Source organism: Diadema antillarum, unplaced genomic scaffold, assembly GCF_040938485.1.
Source record: "Diadema antillarum isolate AM-2024a unplaced genomic scaffold, OU_Dant_1.0 scf00000104, whole genome shotgun sequence".
NCBI classification, from domain to species: Eukaryota; Metazoa; Echinodermata; class Echinoidea; order Diadematoida; family Diadematidae; genus Diadema; species Diadema antillarum.
The window spans coordinates 283496-309367 of NW_027270993.1; the positions used below are offsets into that span (position 1 = coordinate 283496).

At 40.0% G+C, this 25872-nt stretch overlaps 3 protein-coding genes across 3 annotated transcripts; 2 read left to right on the plus strand and 1 right to left on the minus strand.

Moving 5' to 3' along the window:
- The first annotated feature begins 329 nt into the window (after positions 1-329).
- LOC139719124 (wnt inhibitory factor 1-like) lies at positions 330-25872 on the plus strand. The gene is made up of 8 exons (XM_071630555.1): positions 330-459; positions 5580-5749; positions 13591-13693; positions 22370-22513; positions 23327-23425; positions 23768-23863; positions 24247-24342; positions 25196-25872. The coding sequence occupies exons 1-8, from the start codon at positions 330-332 to the stop codon at positions 25291-25293; spliced, it is 936 nt and encodes a 311-aa protein (XP_071486656.1). The 3' UTR covers positions 25294-25872.
- LOC139719092 (late histone H2B.2.1-like) lies at positions 14433-14801 on the minus strand. The gene has a single exon (XM_071630527.1). It carries the CDS (start codon positions 14799-14801, stop codon positions 14433-14435), a length of 369 nt encoding a protein of 122 aa, XP_071486628.1.
- On the plus strand, positions 20726-21088 carry LOC139719093 (late histone H2A.2.2). The gene has a single exon (XM_071630530.1). It carries the CDS (start codon positions 20726-20728, stop codon positions 21086-21088), a length of 363 nt encoding a protein of 120 aa, XP_071486631.1.

The following is a 25872-nucleotide window of genomic DNA, read 5'->3' on the forward strand; positions in this document are numbered from 1 at the left end:
CTGGGGAGAATCGTTCAGCCATATCTCCCTCATTGTGTCTCTGTGGTAGAGCTATTCCGGGCCAAAAGAGATTACCACCACCACCCAACGAAAGAGTAGATCGCAGCTCATACAGGCCTCCGTTCGCTCGCCGCGAAAGGTCCCACTGTCGTCAGGATAAGAGAACTTGTCGGAGTGGTATACTGGCAGCTTCACCACCTGCCTGCATGTTTTACACCGTGCACATTGAGGAGGTGATATGAAGGTGTAATCAACGATTCTACCTGAATACCTCAGGATTTTCGAAGTTTTCTTTGATCGGGCAGACGACATTTTCGGTATCCTTCAGCATGGCCGTGTCGGGAGTGTCGATTTTAGCGGTCTATGCAGCGGCTCTCATCGCTTCATCAGCTAGCTTGTTCACGGACCGTCCCGCGGTCGACATGTGGCTATCTAGGGACGAAGTGTCTCGAATTCTTGGTGCGTATAGATTATAATATTTTTGCTCTCTGTTGTGAATAATTTCATTTCAGAAGACAGAAGGTCATCATTTTTATGATATCTTGGAATGTAATACCATGAAATTGCTCTGCTTTGCCCTGATGAACATCACCAGCAAAGTACGGTGATGCCTGGGAAAAATTACCATTGTTTGGGTTTTTCCAGAGGTATTATTGTACATGTGAATTACAACGTAGGCCTACGTGTATTTTTGCTTTTGATGTGAACTTGCAACCAGGGTAATCTTTCTCGTCAGACTCCATTCCAGGAAAAGAAAGAAAAGAAAGAATACCAGCATGGCATTCTTTCCTATTCTATTCGAGCAACCGAGCAGAACCTCAATGTTTTTAAAGTGCAAACTTTATGAGGTACAGTTACTTTATAATAAGCCATCACCAAGCAACACATTGTTATCACCATGCAGAGCCCATTAGAAACCTTTTGTACTGAAGCTATAGAGGGGTCGACAGGTGAGATGAATGATTAAAGCAATTTCCGCATTTTCGATAGTATTTTCCTGTTGTATTGGATCTATTTCAACACACCGTAATTATTCGTCTGCATTTCGATCAGCCTGGAAAATGCATGGATCACATAATGCATATATCGGGCACCAAAAAAAAAAAAAAAAAATGTACATTATGCATTAAAACCAAACATTAAGCAAGTTAAGTTTCAATCGTAAAACAGCAAACCTAGCTCAGACCCTCGCAGTTCTACAAACAATACAGAAAAAAAAATACCTAAAAGACAAAAAAGTTCAGGTGTGAGTTTCTTTAATTTGTCTCCCTCTACAAATGAAATTTGTTAAGATCGACAGGTTCGAGTCCCACTGGTACCTTTTCCCGACATTTTTGTTAATTTACAGATCAGCAGTTGCGATTTTAACAAATGTTATTTGTAGAGGGAGACAAATTGAAGAAACTCACACCTGAACCTTCACCCCACTGAATAATATCTTGCTGACAAAAAAAACACACAAACAAACCTTAGATAATATACAATTATCAGTAGGCCTAATAACCATGCACAACTTTAGAATTCCCTTGCGAAATTTGTCCTCTTATATAATTCTTCAATTAAATTAATCGCGTGTGTTTGGTTATAATTCAGAGGTTTCTATCACAGGGCTAAGCCCGCAAGTTTTGACTGACTTTCATCAAGACTCGTTTTGAGAAATTATTATGTATGGTTATTTATTGCGCGGAGAATAACACTGTAATGGATGCATGTTATCTAATTTGTACACGACAAGAAAGTTAACATCCTGAACCTTGCAGCCTTGTTATACTTAAAGGCTGAAATAATGTTCTCTTGGAAACGTGTCATCTCATTTCATGTATCGATGTAAACAGATTTTACTGTTCTCATCATTACGTTTCATTATCAACTAACATATGGCTGTGTTGATGTGTTGCGCCTTATCTATTATCTAAAGCTCGTGTCTGGAAAGCTAAAACATAATGGTACAATGTGCACGTTCCTAAGCACATGACACCCTTCTTCAATCCTACAGCATCAAACGAATATTTCATGGCGTCAAAATAACGTGCATCTCAAATTTGACCTCAAGACTATTGTTCTGTGTTTGGCAGTGAGAAATGTAAATATTTTGAAACTTCTTTTTACTTGTTGAGTGCATGGGGTATCTCCGATTACACATTCCATATGCATGCACTACAAACGATTGATGTGACAGATTAGGCCCTACTGGGTAACTCCTCCGTGACATATTGATTGTTAATTGTTTACCGTATAGGAGTTGACTATTTCATGCTACGATGAACATATTTTCTGCCCAAGCTCCAAGGACGCTGTGGATGTGGTGACTTTGATAGCCACTTCCTGTTGAGGCCGCAACTCGTCCCAACAAAGCGAATAATATTCGTTGTGAAATACGATGTGAAATTGTGGGAAAACACTGTGTCAATTATGAAACCCTCATCTTTTATTTTTTCCTCAGATGGAATTAGAAATCATGCCACTCCTGTTGACTGTTAGACGAGAAAACTTAGTGGTATTGCTATTGATTACCATCTAATCATTGAGGTATTATCATTGCGTTGTTTGGGGGTATGCGAACCTCGGGAATGAATTAAAGTCAGTTTGTGTATACTCCTCAAGATCGAGGAAATAGCTATACTGTCTTCTTCACTGACAATCTCTTGAGATGATTAGTTGGTGACCTGGAGATAATCTAAGTGGGGATTAACAAGCTGTCTAGTCAAATCAATTATTCCACTCTCCACCAACTATAGTATTAAGCTCATCACCTTTGCATGGGATATAAAAGCACCACTCCGCGCGCACTGATCTTTTTCAACGCGGCGCCCCCCACGCCTGCGATCCCGTCTTGTCTCGGCGGGTTATGTTTTGTCTGCCTCGCTTGGAGGCATGGCTCAGAGGAAAACAACATAAGAATTCGAGCTACCATACTCAATTCAGTGAAAAGGAGAAGTGATTATACCTCGATGCAGGCTGCGGGCTCGGTGCCGCCTGTGGTTAACGACATAAAAATGTTCAATCTGCCCTCATAATGAACGGAACCTTTAATCCAATCTTCGCAGACTTCATTAGCGGCGCTCTAGTGTCTGCGACAATTAAGTCAAGGCTGCTTGAGAGGTTAATGTAGCTTTGTGTGTTTAATCCATCCCGAGCCGGGAAAGCTGTCTGTGTTTAAGGGATTTATCACAATGAAGTCCTTTATCCCATTGTAAGCGGTACACAATAGGTTTACCAATGTTTGGATACACAGGAATGTTGTCCCCAAACGCGAGGTTACACCTTACCCGGTACTTAAGTTGACTTCCTAAAAGCGACATACTCAGTATCCAGATTTTGTATGCTAGTATTGTGCTGGCCGAGTGTTCTATTGTGACATAATAATATAGAATAGCGTCTACGACACTATCCTCTTCTGTTTGATAGGATACGTGAATCTGTGAAGAAGCTGAAACGTCGGAAATCATTAGACACTGTATATAGTAAGATATGAAATCAAGGCCAAAAGAACATGATAATATCTTAACTACAATTACTGAATTTTAATGAACATTTATCGATCAATAAATGACTAGCGCAAAACGGATGCATCTACATGATTTGTGTAGTCACAAACTACAGCCATGGAAGAGTGAAGAGTGGGAGGTAACCCGACGAGGGAATGAGGCGGAGGAAGGAGGGGGGGGGGTGGTGACGAAAGAATATAGAACCACGGACCTCGATCTCAAGTGTATGATTGATGGTGGGGTTGGGTGCGGTTGGGGAAGAAGAAGAAGGTAAAAAAAAAACCCTGGTGTCCTTGGATGCGTTCCGTTCCATTTTTATCGGAAATGACTTCCCCGTTTCCCGAAGGCAGGAAAGACTGGTGGTAATGACCGTGACTCAGTTCCAGGCCAGATGATGCCCTTTGACCTATTCTCTGTTCAGGATCAACGTCACACTCGTGTGTTTTATTCTCTCCCCCCCCCCCCCCCCATCTCCACCCCACCCCGCAACCTCCTTTTCATCCTACAAACAGAGAATAATGTCGTGCTTTTAAAACACGGAGGCGACAAGTCAACAGACCTGGTGCAGTTATCATTCCCTTCTGGTTTGCAGCTGGAGATATTCTACAATCCAATTCAAGGGAATTCAAAAATTCACTTGAATTATTGGCATAAATTGCTTTATCTGCACTTATTGCTCTCGAGTGCATTACGGTTCAGAGCTCCCCGATGCTAACGTTTCAGTTGTCTTCTGTTGACTTTGCATGGATGTAGCGTGCGTCCGAAGCGGAGCAAAGAAGCAAACCGATGTTTTCGATTCGCACATCACCTTGGGATCGAGCCAAGCCAGCATGCTCTACGTGCAGCGAGATTGACAAGATGCGTTTATACCAAGTGATGAAGCTCTAGAAACCATTCTTCCTCACTGCCCTACTGTGACAAACAAAGAAAAACGAAGCCCTAACAGTAGTCCTGGCATCACACTCAGTGCTAAATAAGTCTTGATGAATGTAACCACCGTCAATAACCTGTAAAAAGAAATCTGTGACTCTACAGCCTTCACAGGGAAGTGGTTATAGGAATGTAAGACAGTAATGAGACAATTAGGTTTTCAGTGTCGGAGACGCCAAGCTGGTTGTTTGTTTGTTTATTTGTTTGTGTATGTTCTGGCGAGTTGGTGGCTAACATTGCGAGGAGGTGCTGTAAGGCTGTCAAACAAAAACGCTTTTTGCGCTAAAACGGTTGTTTATACCAATGCGGAGCATCGTCTGCTCGCATCGACGATTTCTCGTTTTCACGCCTACTCTACCTAGCTTAAAGGTAAAAAGGTTAACGAACTACAAATAAACATCAATTGAGTTTTAAATCGTCGTAACCCGAGCATTTTTTAGTACATATTCAGGTTCTATGATTTGTAGAATTTCTCCGTTTGTAGGCTATATGAATAAAGCCTATTTAGATCTGATAGTAATTGATCATTCATCTTTCTCTAAATACATTTGAGTTGGTATATATTGCTGTCTCATGCACAAGATTTTTTTTTTCTCTCACTCTCTAAAAAAAGCTTATCTTGAAGAATTATAGTGTTATCGCTTCCTCTATAATACACCGTGTAGATGTCACAAGATTTATATCATCTTACCCTGTATCTTGCGATCTAAACTTGTGGTTGTAAAGTATATGACTCTGAATTATTGAAGCAGTACAGATTAGAACAGTAGCAAATAAACAAGAAAAAGGCCAACAAACTTTAAAAAAGTAAATCGTAGACACTTTAAAAAATTGAGGTCATAAAAAAAGCTGTTCGTTTAATGTCACGAGCATTGCCGTCCCTACCGTGGATGCATTGATAAGACTCTTTACTTTTGACCGGTAGATTACTGCTTCGAGTCCTTCATGGTGCGTAGCCCCACTGTTAATATGCCCTTCTCTATCGCAAGTGGTAACATTGACAACCTATCAACCTGAGGTAATATTGCTGGTGTTCATGGGAAGTATTGGCCCTGGGGAGCTACCCGAAGTGAATAAAATCTTATCATTACACCTTTCACACATCTGGATCTCCAGCAAAAAATCATGCAGGTAATCTATCATTTTCCTTCGAACATGCAGGTCAGGCAGCTGAACCTCTTTACATCATCCGCGACGGGTTGTCGAGTCCATCGGTTTCCCCGCTCATTCTGGACCAGAGCGACGACGAATACGGTGCCGACCACGGCCACAGACTCGTTCTTCCATCACACGCCAACTTCTTAAAGATTTCGTGGCGCGCTCCCAAGCCGGTAAGGACAAAAAATTGAGGTTTCGAAACATAAGTGGCAATAATACTCCCCTTCTGCAGCAGCAAATGTTAATGCTCATGAAAAGAAGATAATGTGTACGTCTACCAGTTAGAAATAATGATTCTGAGCATCATTGTCAGTAACGATTGTATCAATTTCTTGATAATGACAATGATGAAGATAATGGCGATTCGTACTCCAATTATTATTCAGCCAAACTGTCATAATGGTTATTGGTTTTTTTTTTATCATAGTGGATCATCATAGTAATGTTTAGTTACAATATCGATATCATCCTCATTACTTAAGGTAACTTACACAACTAGTGGTTGATGGCATAATCGGCATTGATCGCGTAGAACACTCAAAAGTTCTAGCATGATAAACGCTGATTTTATTGGGCGTTGTTTACAAAGCAGACGACATAGAACGGATAACTGTGCGAAGGTTCACGGTGGAGACGAATTTTATAAAATCACTACAAGAATTGTGGTATTTGGCTTCATGCTGCGCTCAGCGTGGTTCCCTGGCCGACTTCGTGCCTTGTTTTTCTTGCGGTAGAATAACATTCGTTTTGCAATTTTCCTCCATGTAATAAATTTGGCGACCTCAGCATGCGGGCTATTACAATTTTTGGAGAGATGAGACTGTCAGTTGGTTTGAGGGTAGTTTTTATTCATATTTTGGGGGGGACTGAATTTACCCCTAATTCCCATTCTCCATTATGTTCCAATGGGTATTTGTCCACTCGAATGTAAACAGATTATGACCGAGTAGGCCTACGCTTAAAATGATTTAGCAAGATGACAGAAGATGGAATGGACAATTCAATTTTGCTGTTCCATTGGTTCTTTTCCCTTCTTATTACAAGAGATTCAAATGATATGATCATTTTTTTCTTCAGTAAGTTTAGGTAGATTATACCGACGTCAGCTGAAGTTGCGTTACCCAACCGTCTCTACACAAGGCGAGCTCTCTCTTTATGCGCGATAGAAACCGTGGAGTTTTGCCGAAGAAATGAAAACCATATGGATTGGTGTTATGACAATTTATGTGGGGTCATTTTGACGGTTAGGGGCAAATCCCAACTAGATTTCAATCTGATTTCATGCAGGGTGCTCCGTAGATTGCGAGCCCTGCTATTCCAGACGCACGCTGTAAAACCCCAACTGCATAGGGGCCAGTGCTGATGGGGTAGGGGTGGGGTGAGGATGGACGCATTTCCCTCCTACACAGTTGATTTTGCGCCCGCGGAGAGTTTCACGTTTTTCAATTCATGATTTTTCCCTCCAGCGTCCAGCCCACGCTTGATGCCAAGTGTGGCGCGTTCGACCTACTTTTTTTTAAGGGTATCAAATGTCAGCTGCTGTTTAAAGCGATGACATGTTATGTATATTATGAGTAAATGGTGAGGCGATATCTGGTTGTTTTTGTTCAGAATATGAAGCGCTATATACCGGACAAAACATACTAGTAATAATCATAACAGTACACATTATAAAACAATAGGAAACACATTCACGCAGAAAAGACACAATAAAACAATGTAGAAAGCGTATTACTTTTGACAATAATGTGTATTATACGCTGCATGGGAGGTATTGCACAAAACACACACACACACATACACACACACACACACACACACACACACACACACACACACCACACACACACACACACACGCACGCACACACACACACACACACACACACACACACACACCAACACTCACACTCACAGAGGGTGTACACTGGCCGATGATATGGTTATAAATTCTTAATGCAGGGAATATATAGCTATGTCTCAGTTATCTTGTTGAAAAAGACAGATGATTCCACGTTTATATAATGTCCTTCCCCTCTTTTTACCATTGCTATTAGATATCACTGAACGCTTCATGAGATGACCCAGAGATGGTTAAACATTACAAAAGCATTACATCCTCATCTTTCATTTTCTTAAGAGCGGTGTTGCCAACGACCTTGTAATCAAATAGATTATCAACACTTACATTTTCCTGTCATTTTGATGACACAATATTATCATTTCGAGACATTTACACAGTAATGTTCTTCAAAGTTGCTGCCTTTACACCATGACAAATTTTCGGAATATTCTGATTGTTTTTTTTTTCTATTAGTGTAATACATGTAAATACTTAAAAAAACAATCTTGCCTTCGAAAGTAATGATCATTTAGGGCCTAGTTAAACTTATAAGGACGTACTTTTAAGAGTGTATATCAAAATAACGCTGATACCAGAGCAGCATGCACTGCAAATACTCTGCACGTGCTACACTTTTGAGGCATATTCAAAGTTTGTGGATAAGATATATCATATTCCATTTATTACAGTGGGCACGAGTCTGATGATTATCTGACAAATTTTGCGGGATAAGAAAAATGTTTTCCATTGTCACAAGATTGAGATTGCGTGATGAATGACGGCTGTGTTTATTATGTTTCATCGCATCAATCAAAAATACTTCTCCTCAATGCAGACTCTACATAAGCAACAATCCATTATTGAAATCTATTCTCTCCCCCACCCCCCCCCCCCTCTCTCTCTCTCTCTCTCTTCTTTTTATTTTTCCCACTACATGTTTACGTCTCCGTCCGTTGTATTGGATCCATTCGGCTTGGTCTATCGCTCCCCCTTATTTTCTTCTTTTGCCGCATTTTTCTGAGCCAGTGGAGCGATAGCTCTAAATATGTTATCCCGTCTTTTTTCTCACTCTGTGAAAAATGGTCTGAATTGGTTTGAAGCTCGGATGGGTGTACCGCAGCTCACGAACAATGGGAATAATACGACCTCTGAATGCGACAAAAAGAGCAGAAGTATTTGGCTACCCAACGCAGAGATCTGCGCTTTATAAAATAGACGAGGTATTCCATCACAGCATGCAAGCGCACTGAAGTCAGTCCATATACCAGAATAACGAGACATATTCCTTGATGGGTGACTGACCACTGAGTTCTACGAAGGCGCTGTATATCTTTTGATTGAACCAGTTAACCAGGCGACTACCAGTTTACCATGAGACGTATGAATAATCTCTCCATGTAACTCTCTCCGAATGAATTGATATCTGAAAACAAAAGGACAGAGGACAAAGATTGTCCTTCCCCAGGGGATCTCCGTACCAGGAGTCTTGGTCTAATCCCTCTGCAGAGCGTCTCTTTTAGAACTACACTCTGTACCCCGGGTCCTAGACTTCACCCATTTAGAAACCATTTGCCGGACGCACAAAGTCGAGTGCTAGATCTGGGTGTAGCTAATACGAGGAGTTAATCACTTTTGGCAGTAATTAGCGTGATTATTTCACGTGCGTATCGTTTCTACGGATTCATCCTTTTCAAAATTTCAAGTAGGTCTAAATTGACATGCCTTTACCAGGCGAACGAGTGAAAAAAAATATTATGTCACCCAGTCATGGGTCCTTTCTGCAGAAAGCACGCAGACGCGCGAGCTCTGGAGCTGCAATTTATTTATCTTATCTTATCTTACTCTTCAAGCTTGTAGAATGTGATAACAAGCGGAGTATATCATTCAATTCCAAGCCAGTAATATTGATTTAATATCTCTGTTTCCTCGACTTTTATCAGCCACGTTCGCCACTGTCAACGTGTTGACAATTTACATGGATATTTCACATATCGTTATCAGCGTTAGATGTTGACCAGACACTTGGAATCTGAAATAAAGAAAAAAAATGTAGGCCTTCTGTAGGCCTGGACAATTTGGCAAGCAATTTCATCCCAACTTGAGGGGAAAAAAGTTAATTCAGTGTAACAAGCATCATTTTCTGAGACGAAACGCGGTATCTTGAGCGATTTTGCGTGTGTACGAATGGTTTTCCCTTTTTATTTGTGCCTGTCTGTGTGTTTTTGTAAATGTAAAAGATTTGATGAGGGGATAGAAAGACTCTCACTAGAAACGACTGTCTTTATTTGCACACCACAATAGAAAACTTCGGCATCCCATAGTACTATGTCTGTTTGTTTCGTCCCAAACATGCCTCGCCCATCTTCACTCCGGGGAAACAATTAGTGTCGACAAACAGTGACGTCATATAGACAGTAACTCTCGCACGCTATATACATATCCAATTTCATGAAAAATGTTAACGTTTAGCGCATATTAATCTTCAAGTCCAGTGCGATATGACAATGTACCAGTCATCTGTACACAGTGCATTGATGTAGATGATGTGAGTAACTTGAAAGTTTGCCTTTGCTAAGATTGTATTGGTTTTAGCTCGAAATTTTCGTCAAACAATATCAACAGCATATGTACAGTATACACCCATAGCTAGAAGAAGAAGAAGGAGAAGAAAAAGAAGAAGAAGAAAAAGAAGAAGAAGAAAAAGAAGAAGAAGAAAAAAGAAAAAGAAGAATAAGGAGAAGAAGAACTTACTCTTATGAATCATCATATTATAAGACGATTTTCAGTACACACATTGCTGAGAAACTTCTTCACAGAACAGTCAATCATCACTTACATTATTGGCCACTGTACTATTACAGCGCGCTATATGAAAGAATGTGGATCTTAGCATTATTTTCAAAATGTCCCAAAGCCACTTTTGGCACCAAAAGTGAACCCCAAAACTTCCAGGTTGTACGCCAAAGGGATCGATTTGAATGACATTTTTGGACAAGAGTGACAAACGCACTAAACCTCTGAGTGGCAGTAGAAAGCAGGACTTCCAAAAACCAACATTGCATAACCAGCAAACATCAGTCAAAAATAACCCACGAAATCCTTTCCAGTATAAAAAAGAACCATTCATGCCTCCTAAACCCCACAAATAACCACTGCGGAAACAGTAAACAGTCGGTATGACATGGAAACATAGATCTCTGACCAGACAGTTGCAGGTGGACTGACTGACTGTGTTTCTACAGCAAACAAGCGAGAGAACAGTATACTTCATCTCCTCTTGACATCCTACAGCAACGTGTATTTACCCTGACGTCAATAATATGGAAGACATACCAAAAGCCTCGTGGTTGCGTCAAGGGAGATGGCATCGTTGTTAATTAAAGGATAGTGGTGGGGTCGCTTAATATTTTTTTTTATTGAAATTCGATATAATTTGCGGAGCCATACAATTGAGACAATCATTTCAAAGTTAACTGACTTGATTTTGAGATTTTTTGGTGTTGCTCATAAGATTATGTGCTATCCCGAAAGATATACGGATTTCTTGATATAATATTATGATTATAATTATAATTATTTTCATATGTGACAGTGACAACATAACTTAGATGACTGGTGTCATATTAACTTCTGTATGTCATGCATACAACTATCACCACACACACAGACACACACACATACATACATAAAAACGCTGAATAGAGTTGAATTTAGTTCATTTTATTCTCGCGTGTAATCTCTCCTCTAGGATAAAGTATAACATTGACAATTATTGAAAAAATATGAGAATGACAAAAAGAGAGTGCAAAATATTGTCATTCATGAATACGTATAAACTTTACAAAATCATAAATCTAAATATATCTAAATTCAGTATTACAGACACTTCGTATAGTGATAGAACGTGCTTACAAATGATGAGAAATGTCCTCTAAAAGCACGAGAGTTGGGAATCAGTATATGAGCCTGTTCAAAAAAAAAATGTCAACGAATGTAAGTTATCTCATGTAGGCCTACTTTGTGAAAATGTCCTCGTTGGAAATATTCGACTGGACTTTTATTTTCGACGATGTAATGGAAATCAGCAGTAAGAAGGTTCACTTCCATTTCCGCATCCATGACCCAGTTGACTTAGGTCTTACTACTAGGAGGAAGTGAAGGGGAGGGGGTCCTTATATACAAAGAACCTTTCTAAAGGGGACGAGTCGTGAGTATGCTACTTAATGCGGGACTAACGTGTGTGTCCAAGGGCTTACCACTCAACACCAGTGTGGATGGGCAAACACCTCTTAACCCTCGGCTAAAATAGGAAACAAAAGCGATCTAGGAGTTGGTCTGACTTCACACCTCGCTGGAAAAAATAAGCACAGTCATCACTCATTCGCTTTTCTCGTCTGTATATGCCATCCTCTTCTTCGTTGACTGTTTATTACGCTCCAAACGATTCGACAACTCACATACAAGCACATAAATAGCCGAGATGGTCGGCTGATTAAACAGATCACACTTAATTGTGAGAGACTTGTTTAGCTTTGCAGACGTTTTGAACTAAATCCCAACTCATTAACTTTTGAATGTATAAACCGAAGTTATTTACATTCAGTGTAAATGACAGTTTCACGAGTGTTGACGAAATTGTGCTGTACATGTGAAAGGGATTTCTCTGAGATGGGGTGCAAAAGACCATGCACATTGCAGGGGCGGATCCAGGGAGGACCGCAACCGGCGCACGCCCCCCCCCCTTTATTTTTTGTTGAAACAAAAGAAATAAAAAGAAAAAAATGGGGGGAGGGTGCGTGCGCCCCCCCCCCCCCCTTTAATTTTGTAAACGCGCCCCCTCTTTACGGAATTCCTGGATCCGCCCCTGCATTGTGTTGCACTGCTTTTCAAATGATAAAGATTTTTTGTCCTCGTTTTGGTTTAAATCTAGTTTGTTTTATCTGTACGACCTATGTTGTCCGAAAGATTGGGACTGGGACATGAACATTTCGAATTACGTAGTCAATACCTACTACTCTTCAGCAACTATCTGTCGAATCATGTACATGAAAATAACTCTTCATCATTTGAGAAGCAACGCAACAAACTATTGTAATAATTTTATGGCAACGCACCAATGTCAAGAGTTAAGAAAGATGTATTCAAAAACTCGAGAAACTTGTTATCAATTGGCTGGTATACCAGAAACCTCTTGTAGTAGTAAGTGCCGTTTAACCAGATGTCGCTAGATTTTGATGGGATATTACAGTAGTTTCAACAGGCAGGTTGCATATATGCTATAAATTTTGTGTGATGACTTAATCACCAAAACTCATAGATTTTATGCTTTGTGGTAATTTTTCAAGATGTTGGTGAAATTTTCAGTTGTCTTCCATCGCCGTTGACAAGGCCTTTCAATCATTCACGCCGATCGGAATTGTTTTGCCATAAACAATCCCTCATTGCATCAGATGATTATTCTATCTATCGGATATTTCATACTCTTGTATGTATTTTCAGTCACATTTACTTGATTGACGCGCTGGTAAACTAAGCCACCGTATACTCGTATATTGCATATGATTGTGAAAATATTGCTTGTATAGTTTTTTCTCGTACGCTTCTGCACATGTGTATATCGTACCATGGACTATTAGTTTAGGTAGATACACGTACTACGCCTGTTTCAACAATAAGATTAACTGAAATGATTTTGAAATTTGCTGAAGGTCGTTTATTAGCCTTAACCAGTTATTGCCTTTCGATTCATTGGGTAAGTGTATCATATGCTTACTTTTGCTACACTTTCCAACCCCTGTAGGCAAAATTTTGTTAATTTCTGATACAATGAATTCTTAACTCTAAGAACGATTGGCTGTTACTGTGGAGTCATAATGGCGCCACAGGCTGTATTTTTTTTCCAGACCTTGTGTTTAATGGGCTCTGACCAAATCTAGGCACTGAAGCCCCGAACATTCTTCCAACTAGTCATTGTCTTTTAGACGATAAAAAAATCCTGTCCTTTCCCACTGGATTTAGCTTTCTTATTTTTGTAACACTGGCTGGCTGTCCATGATATTTTGTTAGCCTACTTTAGTGTTTTTTTGTTCATAACTTAATAATGATTTTGTTTCAAGGTGTAGGTCTGTTCTCATCCCCTTCCGTTTTTTTCTTTTCTGCTCGTCATCCACAGTTTCACTACTCGTTCATGGAGCTCCGGTCTAGCAACCCGTCCATCATGGCCCCTCCGTTGCTTAGCATTACCCTGGATGACAGCATGCCTACCAATGACACGGGTTTGTGGCACTTAGCGCTATGCTACTATATAGTACTTTTCCCTCTCTTGTTTTTGAGTTTTTGTTTTGATAGGGTATAGCTAACTCTGGTTGTTTACGTGTGTGCATTGCAGTGTGGTGATCTTTCCTTGACAACCTTTCCGATGAAAAAAAAAAACTAAGTAAAATTGTTTTAACGAGTGTTACTAATACCTGCATGCCACCATTCAGGCATACTTTACACGGGTGGTTGATGGAGGATTACTTCAATGATTCTTACACCTTTCAGAAAGCTTACTTTTGCTAAATCTCGCCTGGTGGCAGTAATAAACCCATTTTGATTGTGTGCTTTTTTTCGTTTCTTTTTGTTTTATTTTGTGTGTGTATAAATGGGTACCTGGCAACGCTGGGGTACTATGGCAGGGTCCTCTGGTAGAGCAGTGGCAACACTAAAGAGGCTACCCTGGATAAATAAGGCCATATTATTGTTGTTATTATTATTAATAATATTATTATCAGTAGTAGTACAAGTAGTAGCATATTGTTTTTGTATTTCTTGTTTTTTTCAAAGGAGATACGGACTGTGGAAAGGGAGATATAGATGGAGAGAGAGAGAGAGAGAGAGAGAAAGAGAAACAGACAGACAGAGAACTTATTTTCCTGTCTGGAGATATCGAGCACATCCTTTATCCTTTCTTGAGTACATGGTGGCTCTGAAAAGAGCCGTTTGTTTGTAAAATGATTGGCGCAGACCAACACTTTACTTGGAGGTGGTGTACTTGGTGACGGCCTTGGTGCCCTCAGACACGGCGTGCTTGGCCAGCTCTCCGGGGAGGAGGAGGCGGACGGCGGTCTGGACCTCACGGCTGCTGATGGTCGACTTCTTGTTGTAGTGGGCCAGGCGGGAAGCCTCACCGGCGATGCGCTCGAAGACATCGTTGACGAAGCTGTTCATGATGGACATGGCCTTGGAGGAGATGCCAGTGTCGGGGTGGACCTGCTTCAGCACCTTGTAGATGTAGATGCCGTAGCTCTCCTTTCGCCTCCTGCGCCTCTTTCCGGCAGAGGCAGCGCGTGCCTTGGCCTTACCGGCCTTCTTGGCTCCCTTTCCGCTAGTCTTGGCAGGCATGGTGTTGGTTACTAGTCGTGATGATTAGATCAACTGAAGAGACTTGGCGATTCTGACCGCTATTTATGGAGGCGCCGAGGATCCCCTGACAAAAATTCACACCTCATTGAACTAGAGCGCTATTCAAAGTTGAAGGCGGGAATGACGGCCGTATGCAAATGACGGCCGTATGCAAATTACGGTTTATCCTGCACACAAAATGGATCGATATTCGATTGGCGGCCTTGTTTACTCTGACGTCACATGCCCTTCTGCTAATGACTGGGTTCATGGCGCGGGTTGGTGTTAGGAAGAACTGTTCCAAATGATATTCATGCATATCCCTAAAAGAGCAACCCTGAAAATTGGACTCCTTTCATGCGGTGGTATGTTGTAGAGGGAGAGAATTCAGACCTTTACTCAGAATACCAAAATTGGAAACTTCGTTATGATGGCTGGGGAATGATTACTATGGATTTCCATTTGATTTATTCGAACCCCGAAAAAATTCAAACTGTTATTCTTGATACAAAAGTCGAGGGTATTCTCCAGTGACATAGGGTGAGTTTTTTTTTTAATTTGTTACTGTAAATTTTCATACACGTTGTTGGACGACATTTTCCATGCAGAAGGGATATACAACCTTTATATCAGGAGTCAAATCGCGGATATCAATTAAAAAAAAAATGTTGATTTACAGAGTGCAGGGAGAGGCGAGTAGGCCTATTTGTACGTCTTGACATTACGATTAGTGTACATCACTTTCACAGAATAGAATACAAATGCGCAACAAATAGAGAGGGGAAAGCTCAAACTAATACACCGCATCGGAAACAATTTAGGCACAATAAAGTAATCTTTTAACCCATAAACCTGGCACTGACCTAGCTGTCGCGAGCTAGGTTGACTCAGACATTAGTACTGGTATATCACTCATGGGACTATCAATAGACTAAGGAATAATTGACCGCTCCGATGATACTATTTACACTAGACAGCGACATGTGTGAAACGTAATGCAAAGAAAATATACAGAAATCATAAGAAGAAAAATCAAAGAGAAGGTGATGATGGAGATAAACAAGGAGGAAAACACGGGGGAAAAAAGAGGTGATGGTGTATAGATAAAGAAGAGCACCCTGTTGGTTCTTGTTCTGAAGAAAAAGCAACCAGAAAATTCGAGAACCTCTTAACCGCCAAGAGGCATGCATGACACAGTGTGTGGATATAACTGTTAACACTTCTGTTTGATGTCCACACGAACAAACCTTTAGCGCTCGTATGTAAATAAGATTACAGAGCTTCATCACACTTGGCTGACTTTGAACCCACAAGAGTGCATCTTCAACGGAGACTCAACCTTATTGGTCCTCCCGAGGTTACGCTTCTAGATTCATTGATCGGAAAGGCAGCTACTCCGATCGTAAAAAGCCGTATAAAAGGCCTGGCGCTCAATTCAAAGTGCACTTTGGAAGGAATTACACGAAGGAATTACAAGACAAAAGTGCTGAAGCCGCAAACACAAATACCTTCCCCCCAAGCACGAACGATGGACTGGCCAATTTTGTAGCATTTCTCGTCAAAACATTACAAACTATCGTCTCTGGAAAAAATGACATGATACTTGATGTGATAATCCAGGCCAGTAAACTATTCCTGAATTGCCAACTGAACAAAAGTCAGTTGATAGAGCTACTGGATAAAGGGGCCAACCCCATAACATAATGGCTCAAAACCACATGTAGGTTTCAATATCCTACAATGGAATGCACAAGGATTAAAAAGTCACGGAAATGAATTTGAAAAAATGTTATTTGATTTAAGACAAAAGCCTTCAATTATATGTGTTCAAGAAACCTGGTTCTCAAACGACAAAGAGATGAACATTATGAGTTTTAAATGCTACCCTAAGAACAGGGAAAAGGGACAAAGGGGGGGAATTGCAATTTACGTTGAAGAAAATATCTTAGTAACAACCTATGAAACCATAACCTATGATGGTATAGAAACTGATATTCAAAAAATTAAATGTATTATTAATGGAGTAAAGATATGTGTTATTAATCTGTACAACCCCTGTAAAATATTCACAAAAAAAACAATGGAATATATTGCTGCCAACATTGAGGAGAATACAATAATCTGCGGAGATTTTAATAGCCACAATGTTTTATGGGGTAGTGCTAAAACAGATAAAAACGGGAGATTAATAGAAGAATTTTTTGACAAGGCAAATTTAGTTCTTCTTAACAATGGAGAATTTACAAGAATTGACCCCTCTTCGGGAAAGTTTTCTTGTCTCGATTTAACCCTAGCCACCCCCCATCTGGCGTTAAAGTGCACATGGGAGGTAACAAAAAATAACTTTGGAAGTGATCATCTTATGATAAACATCCAAGTAGGAAATTATATGAAACAGGCCAAAGCAGATGAGTGCACAAGCAGAATACATCTACTTTTTAATAAAGCGAATAAAAGAGAATATGAAGCATATTCGACAAAGTATATCACTGAAAATATCCTAGAGACGGATATCCAGGGCTCGTATGACAAACTCACAGCGAAAATACACGAGACAGTCAAATTATGCCTACCCAAAGCTAGGCAAGGCCCGCACGCACATACGGGAAAAAATCCAGTACCCTGGTGGAATCAAGCATGCAAGAATGCAGTAAAAGAAAGGAACAAAATTAAGAATAAGTTAGTAAAAAAGTGTTCGCAAGAACTTCTTATCGAATACAAGAAGAAAAAGGCAATGGCACAAAAGATATTAAGGGAAACAAAGACTAAATACTGGCACGATTTCTGCTCTAAAATAAACAGATTTACACCCCTTGGTGCAGTGTGGAAGACAGTAAAGAGCATCAATGCTACTGATGTCCCCCCAAAGAGCACAATACCCACATTATGTTTGCCCGGGGGTGACCAGGCAAACACAGATGTTGAGAAGGCAAACGCCCTTGCAAAAAATTTCATCACTGCTTCTCAAAAAACAAACTTGTCAAACGACCAGGCAAACAATTTACAGAGTCTATTAGAAGATAAACTCTCAAGCAGTATCAAAGAAAATGACATTGATAAAAACTTTGAGTTCAGTGAACTACAAACAGCAATTAAAAAGTCAAAAGACTCTACCCCGGGAAATGATGGAATTAGCCTGTCTATGATCTCCAACCTTTCCTCATCAGCCAAGAGGATACTGTTAAAACTATTGAATAGAATCTGGAGAAACTGTGAAATCCCTAAACAATGGAGTTTTTCTATACTTGTCCCCATTCTCAAAAAGAACCAGGACAGGTTTAAAGTCACTTCGTACAGGCCAATCGCTCTGACAAGCATCCTTTGTAAGATTATGGAAAGAATTATTCTGAACCGGCTCTCTTGGTATTTTGACGACATCAACTATAACCCCCTTCAAAGTGGATTCAGGGCTGGCAGAAATACAACCGAACACCTGCTCCGCCTGGAATCAGATGCGAGAAAGGCTATTACCAACAAAGAATTCTTGATTGCCGCGTTTTTGGATTTCGAGAAAGCTTACGACACTATACCCATCAACGCAATTCTTATTAAAGCGTTAAACACTGGCCTTTCAAAACATACAACCTTGTGGCTCGGAGCTTTTCTTAAACACCGTACATTCAAAGTAAGGGTAAAGAACTGTCTGTCCAACATCTGCCCCCAGATCAATGGCATTCCACAGGGTAGCGTATTAAGCCCATCTCTTTTCAATATCTTTGTCAATGACCTACCTACGACAGTTCAACACTCAAGAGTATCCCAGTTCGCCGATGATGTAGCAATCTGGAAATCGAGTAGAAATATAGCTTTTGTAAGTCACCAAATACAGTCAGACCTCAATAACATAAATGTCTGGTGTAAGACATGGGGAGCAAAACTGTCCCCTAGTAAAACAAAATGTATGGTTTTCTCTCACCGACGGTATCAGCGCCCCTCAATAAAAATCGAAAATTTGGATATTGAAGTAGTATCAGATTTCTCGTTTTTGGGAATGATTTTTGACTCGCACCTCTCATGGAAGCCACACATAGACAATATCAAGATGAGATGTATGAAAAGACTAAATGTTCTCAAGTGTCTAACCGGCACAGACTGGGGCTCCGATACCGCCTCTATGCTCCTACTTTACCGCGCCCTTATAAGGCCCGTTTTAGATTACGGTTGTGAAGTATACGACTCGGCGAAAACCACTACAACCAAGACATTAGACACTATACAATACTCAGCATTAAAAGTTTGCAGCGGAACAACGTTCTTCACCTCTCTTTCAGCACTTCAAACAGAGTGTGGTGAGATGCCATTGGACCTAAGAAGGAAAATGTTGAGTTCGAAATTTTTAGCAAAGTTAAAAAGCTACCCAGTAAATCACCCAATCAGGGAACCCATACTTCCTTGCTGGCAATACGAACTTTTAGAGTTCAAAGACGAATCTCCTTTTATCAAAAGAGTCCTTCATCTCACTCGGGAAACTGAAAGCCGCATGTCAACCCATGCAAATGTACCACCCTGGCTCATGCCTCCCCCATTAGTATCCACTGAACTCCACGACGAAATAGAAAAGAAACACACCCCCACCGCAGCCATAACGAACCTAACGCTCAACATTATTCACGAAAAATGGAACAAATACACCCACATCTATACAGATGGATCAAAAGACCAACACCAGAACACCAGCGCAGCAGTATACATACCAAAGCACGAAGTAAAAATCGCTCATAAACTTTCACCAATTTCAATATTCCGAGCTGAACAATTAGCTATAATATTAGCATTAGATTGGATTGAAGAGAACAAAATAACCGACTCAGTTATTTTTTGTGATTCTTTGAGCGTTTTGTGTGACTTGAAAGATTCAAATACATCCCCTTTTACCATTGAGATTAGACAGAAATTATACGCATTAACAAAACAACAAATCAAAGTCAATTTTGAATGGATCCCCTCCCACTGTGACATCAGAGGGAATGACAAAGTCGACACGTTAGCAAAAAACGCGCTGAAAAACACTCAGGAAACGGAAGTCTGTAGCAGCATAAGTGAGACGAATATTATTATATTCAATCATTATATGAAACAGTGGCAATTACAATGGGAAAACTCGGAAAGAGGTCGATTTTTATTCCACATACAACCAAACATAACGCAAACATGTAAAAGCAATCTGTACTGCAGACGTGATGAGAACATTCTTCACAGATTAAGAGTAGGAAGCTGTTTACTGAATGAAACATTGTTTAAATTAGGAAAACATATTGATGGTAAATGTTCTCAGTGCGGTACATTAGAAACGGTGCAACATTTCCTCTTAGAATGTCCGGGTTATAAAGAATACAGAAATCAGTTGCAAAGTTATCTAGGAGTAAGTAATCTTACTATAGGTAATATATTGAATCATCCTCAACAAAAATATATTATATGTTTTGTTAGATGCACTGGTAAATATTGGATATTATAGTTTGTATTGATATGTTAACACTAGTTGATTATGGAATAGCATACATAATGATAAAAGTGCCCGGTGTGTATGCCTCAAAACCAAAATCTGTTTCAGGTTGACAGCAATTTGTTTTAATTAACCACAAAAATAAAGTTATTTATGCTAATACAAAGAAATAAAATATTTGCCGGGAGCTGTTGCGCAGCAAGGACACAGAATAAAGAGCGCCATCAAACGACTTCAACCAGCAGTGACGACGTGACACACACGAACCAGGACTCGACAAGCCAACCCATACACCCACCACCCCCAGCCTCAGCCCAGTCAGTTAGCCACTGTACAAGTACAGCTGCAAACGCACCGTACAGAGTGGCGTAAATAGTCAAGTCTGACTGAAAAACGCCAATAAACTCAACAACAACAACAACATCAAAGTGCACTGTTCGTTCTAGTTCTCAAAGACGCAACAACAAGCAAACTAATCATGTCTGGACGTGGTAAAGGCGCTAAGTCTAAGGCTAAGGCCAAGAGCCGATCTGCCCGCGCGGGACTCCAGTTCCCCGTCGGCCGTGTGCACCGCTTCCTCCGCAAGGGCAACTTCGCCAACCGCGTCGGTGCTGGTGCCCCCGTGTACCTCGCCGCCGTCCTCGAGTACCTGACCGCCGAGATCCTCGAGCTCGCTGGCAACGCCGCCCGCGACAACAAGAAGAGCAGAATCATCCCCCGCCATGTGCAGCTCGCTGTCCGCAACGACGAGGAGCTGAACAGGCTTCTTGGTGGAGTCACCATCGCCCAGGGCGGTGTCCTCCCCAACATCCAGGCTGTCCTCCTCCCCAAGAAGAAGTAAATTCTCCAAGAAGGACAAAAAGTTTACTGCCCTCAAGCAGAAAACACCCAACGGCTCTTTTCAGAGCCACCAAATCAACAAGAAAGAAATCTGGCGAAAACTCTCTCATACCATACCCTACAGTGTTTCTGAATTTGTAGATTATGTTTATATCTATGACAGAAAGAAAGTTTCATACAGACAATATGATTATGCGATACCAATTTTTAATAATGAAAGTAGTTATTCCTTAAAGAGTATACACTGGTTGACTAAATGTCAACACATGGCACTTTCCCCTCAAATTACAGATAGTCAATATGCCTCAAATCAAGTTATTTTCTTTTGTTGTATGTGTTTTAAGGACATTGTTTCACGAATAAATCAAAGTAAGACGTAACAGAGGTGTCAATATAGTTCCCCAAAGATAATCATATTACATTCAGTTGTAGGGCCTACCTGATATTTTGAAAAACACTGTTAGCCAACTGCAACCCTCGCACATCTATCGTTATTGCGAGTTTTCATCATAAGTATAAAGAATAGGTTAGCAATCCGCTGACAATCTTGATTGGGTAATGTTGTGTCATGTTGGTGTATACCTTGTTGAGGTATTGGTAATCTTTTTGCCAATCTTCAAACCTGAACGCTCACTCAAGTAATGACTGACCATTTCACTATACTGGATTCTATGTTGTTTTTGTTGTTGTGTTTATTTTTCTGATTTGTTTGTTTGTTTTTGCCATAAACACTGAATGTTTATGAACTGGCCCTCGTTGTTATCGTTTTAACAAGAAATTTGACTAAAAACTAGGTTACCGAGATTTTCTTGTTTGCTGTTACTGTCCATGAATAAGATCGTAATCTTTATCAGTAAATATGAACACCAAGTGACAAAGAAAACTGGTGACACTGGTTCAAATCCATTCAGGCTTGTTCCTTTTTCTCCACCGTGGTGTTCATAACAGTACAGATCGAGCATACGATCTCAGTCACGGAGAGTATAAAAACAAAAACAACAACAACAAACAAACAAAACAAAAACAAATGATGTTATGTTCCAATATGAGAAGCTATGACAAATGAATGAATAAATAAATACATAAATAAATAAATAAATAAATAAATAAATAGATAAAGACAATAGTCTTCAAAATTACCATATAACTCAACATACCAGATTCATTCCTTGAAAATAATTAATTGACATTTTATACGGTTTAGTTTCAACTCGTAGCAACTTTGTTACACTCCGTGTCATCAGTGTTAATTTCTCCCTCCCCTGTTGTTTGTACGCTGTAGAATTTCGGATCGATTTCCCTTGTACCGGAGAGCGTAGCGGGACAACCTCGGTCAGTATCATCGTGCGCATTCAGCACGCCAAGAGCGGCAGGGACATCCCCGCTTCACCCGTCCACATAACATTCGACAAGAAGTGCATTGAAGGTATGCTATTCACTATGCCGCATTCCTGCCTATTGTAAGTTTACGTACGGCATGTGTACGGCCTGTGCCCGTCCGCCACATCAGTTGAAGCTGACCACACCCCTTTATCTGGTTATGAACTTTTATAACATCAGGTTTTCCTCACGCTTTAGTAGAAATGAATCAAAGGCAGACCATAACTTGCGCGCGGTTTTTATGCTCATTCAGTTCCAAGAGGTCTTTGAAAGCTTATGGTCCCTACTTGGTTAACATATCATACAATATCGGTCAAAAATAACGTTTAAGATTTTAAGATAAGTTTAAAACGTTCTCATACGAGAGGTATCTCGTGATGTTGTTATCCAGTAACACTTAGCAGATTGATATTCTGGGGGTTTTGTAATATTTTGCTGACATGTTATGAATCTGAATAAGTACGTTTCGAGGCCAAGGCTAACGCTTATTAAGGCTCATAATAGAAAGAGAGAAAAAGTTTATCTTTGGTTAACTGGATTCTTTTTTTTTCTACTGCAAACATTACAATTATATATATATATATATATATATATATATATATATATATATATATATATACTCTGTAAAAAAATCGAGTGAAAATATTCACTTTTGAAGGAGTGAATACAAAAAAGAGTGAATTTTGAGTGAAAATGAATATTTTCACTCTAAATTCACTCTTTTTTGTATTCACTCCTTCAAGAGTGAATATTTTCACTCGATTTTTTTAGAGAGTAAATTTCATAATGATAGTGCATATGTCTGTTTTTATGTTCATCAAATTCCTTAAAATCTTTGTTGTGTATTGTAACTTCCCAGCTCCAACATGTGAACCTCGCTGCGCAAATGGTGGTGTGTGTAATAAGAACGGACGATGTGACTGCCCGCCTGGTTTCTACGGTCAGACGTGTAGAATCAGTACGTATGCATAGTCATTCTCCTATAATATTCTCTCACTCTCTTACAAATAAAAAAAAGGTAGGAAGAAATCGCTAGATAGAATTCTATTATGTTTACGGTGAGATGTTCATATCTGTAAGTGTAAGGCAACCGATTCTTTTCAAAGGTATCAATATAATTTTTGAAAATGAGTTTTAGAATGGCATTAACAATTCTTTTATGATATGGGTTTCTTGTTTTGTTTTGTTTTGTTTTGTTTTTTTTTTGTTTTTTTTTATTTTTATTTATCTCGAATCTCGGGAATAAGAGAATTTTCAGTGTAACATGTTTTCATATTTCCATTCGTTATCTTCCCGCCAGTTTTCTGCATACCTCACTGCTATAACTCGGGAACGTGTATCGCTCCGGGTGTGTGTGCCTGTCCACCTGGGTTTATTGGAAATCGATGTCAAAAAGGTTTGTGTCTTTGTATAACTACCGAATTAAAATAGCATACTGTTCGCTAGAGGGATACTAAATATTCAACATACTCTCTATACATGATTCTCCATGATTTCTGTACGGCCTATTGTAACGTCTGTAAGAGCCAGTAATAAAGTTATTGAACTTGTATTTTGAACATGAGTTGACGTAAGAATCGTTCATCAAAGATTTACGGAGATTTGCACATCGAAGACCTCTCGTTCGCATGAAGCGTCAGAAAATATATTCTTTGCTACATTATTATCATTTCACTCTAAAATGGGAGCTTTTTATGAAGTTTATAGTATATTCATATTTACCAATTGAACTATATATTTTAATTCTTATCTTCCTGCTTTCTGTATTTTTTCACTCAGCCATCTGCAGGGATGATTGCAGTGGGAATGGATATTGTTACAAGCCTGGCTTCTGCTACTGTTATCACGGATGGACGGGCGCCAAATGTGACCAACGTAAGTATGACATAATTATGAAACGTGATATAATATGGTTCTTTTCAGGTTTGACGAAAACCAACCAACAAACAAAACCACACATACACACTCGCATGCACACGCATGTAAACACACACATACGCACACTCTCGCACTCACACCTTCACAGTCAATACGTCGGTCAGTGAATGGTCATAATGCAATCATGTGACTAATGTAGCGAGCATCGAAATCGTGATGTTGCACGGCAGTGACATCATGTCAGGTACTGTAATATAATTCCAGAATTTGACTGGCTGCCGATGGGGCTCCAATGAAATGATGGGTATTTCTGTAGACCAATATAACAAAAAAATGTTGCCTTGTCCATCGTTGCGATAACATATAACACTTGACACTCCCTTAAAAGTTTTTGTTTTCCCTTTAGACAATAATATATCCCTCAGCGCTGCGTCCTTCAGGGAAAATATAATCTCTCCGGGAAAAAATGACTCCCGCCCGGGAATGTTAAGTGTTATAAATATAGGCCTAACACCTATATAAAAAGGCAATATCTGTATTATGGACATGTACCATGTAGAGTGCGTGCAAGGACAGAACTATGAGCGGGAAAGGACGTCGTGGATGTCTCTCAATCACATGATAATTTAAGTTGCCATGGCGTTTCCGAATGCCAGTACAAGTATCATGTGGCCTTTGTACACCTTTCTAGTCATGAACTACTTCTGTCGGTGCACGTGTAGCCTGCATTGTGACTTCTGTTGCGGTCGTTATAAGCTGATGATCAGTCAACATTGTATTCTTTTATACGTCATCTTTCGTCTGTGATAATACCGTGTTTGTTTGTTTCTCTCTCCTTCTCTCTCTTCAGGCATGGATTACTCGCAGTATCCTTTCCTCACCTCCTCCTACCGCTCCAAGAATCTTAGACTCGTGAAAAATCGTCGACTTTGGAGTGATAGCACTTAGATCTGCGTCATTGATGACATCACGTTTTGAAAATTGAAGTATCGTTCATGACAATATGTGCTTTCCCACTTGGAACCAAATAGTATGCTGCCAGGAACGATCTCTTACCTACCCACACGAATATGGCTACTCTTTATAAAATCTATGACATAAACGTAAAGTCACTTACAAGATATTAATGTTACATGCTGTGATAGCCTTAGCAATTTCTACTTGTGTGCCTGTCGTATCTTGTGCAGCTCTCCATAAACAGACTAACTCACCCCTTGGACTGGGGGTTAAATACAAAAATTTTAAATTGCTTTATGAAGCTGTAAAGGAAGGGAGTGTTGAAGTTTCCAAGTTGTCTTCACTTCCTGTCATAATAATGACTTCTTCGACCTCAATGTCGGTTATCTCGAGTTGAGCTTTCCATGTGGATGAGTTTACTGCTCGAGATTACCCATAATGCCTTGCAAATGCAGCTCATTGAAACGAGAAATAATATTCTGCAGGCTGACACAATGTATCCGCCAGCCTTTTTGAGAATACTATAAATTATGCTGTTTCTTGACGGCTGTTACATACATTCATCCCCCC

Bases quoted from the DNA above. Each gene is read 5' to 3' on its own strand.
- LOC139719124 (XM_071630555.1), top strand. From the start codon at position 330: ATGGCCGTGTCGGGAGTGTCGATTTTAGCGGTCTATGCAGCGGCTCTC. The intron at 13,694-22,369 runs GTTTGTGGCACT...TGTACGCTGTAG, and splicing joins CATGCCTACCAATGACACGG to AATTTCGGATCGATTTCCCT. The intron at 22,514-23,326 runs GTATGCTATTCA...GTAACTTCCCAG, and splicing joins CGACAAGAAGTGCATTGAAG to CTCCAACATGTGAACCTCGC.
- LOC139719092 (XM_071630527.1), bottom strand. From the start codon at position 14,801: ATGCCTGCCAAGACTAGCGGAAAGGGAGCCAAGAAGGCCGGTAAGGCC.
- LOC139719093 (XM_071630530.1), top strand. From the start codon at position 20,726: ATGTCTGGACGTGGTAAAGGCGCTAAGTCTAAGGCTAAGGCCAAGAGC.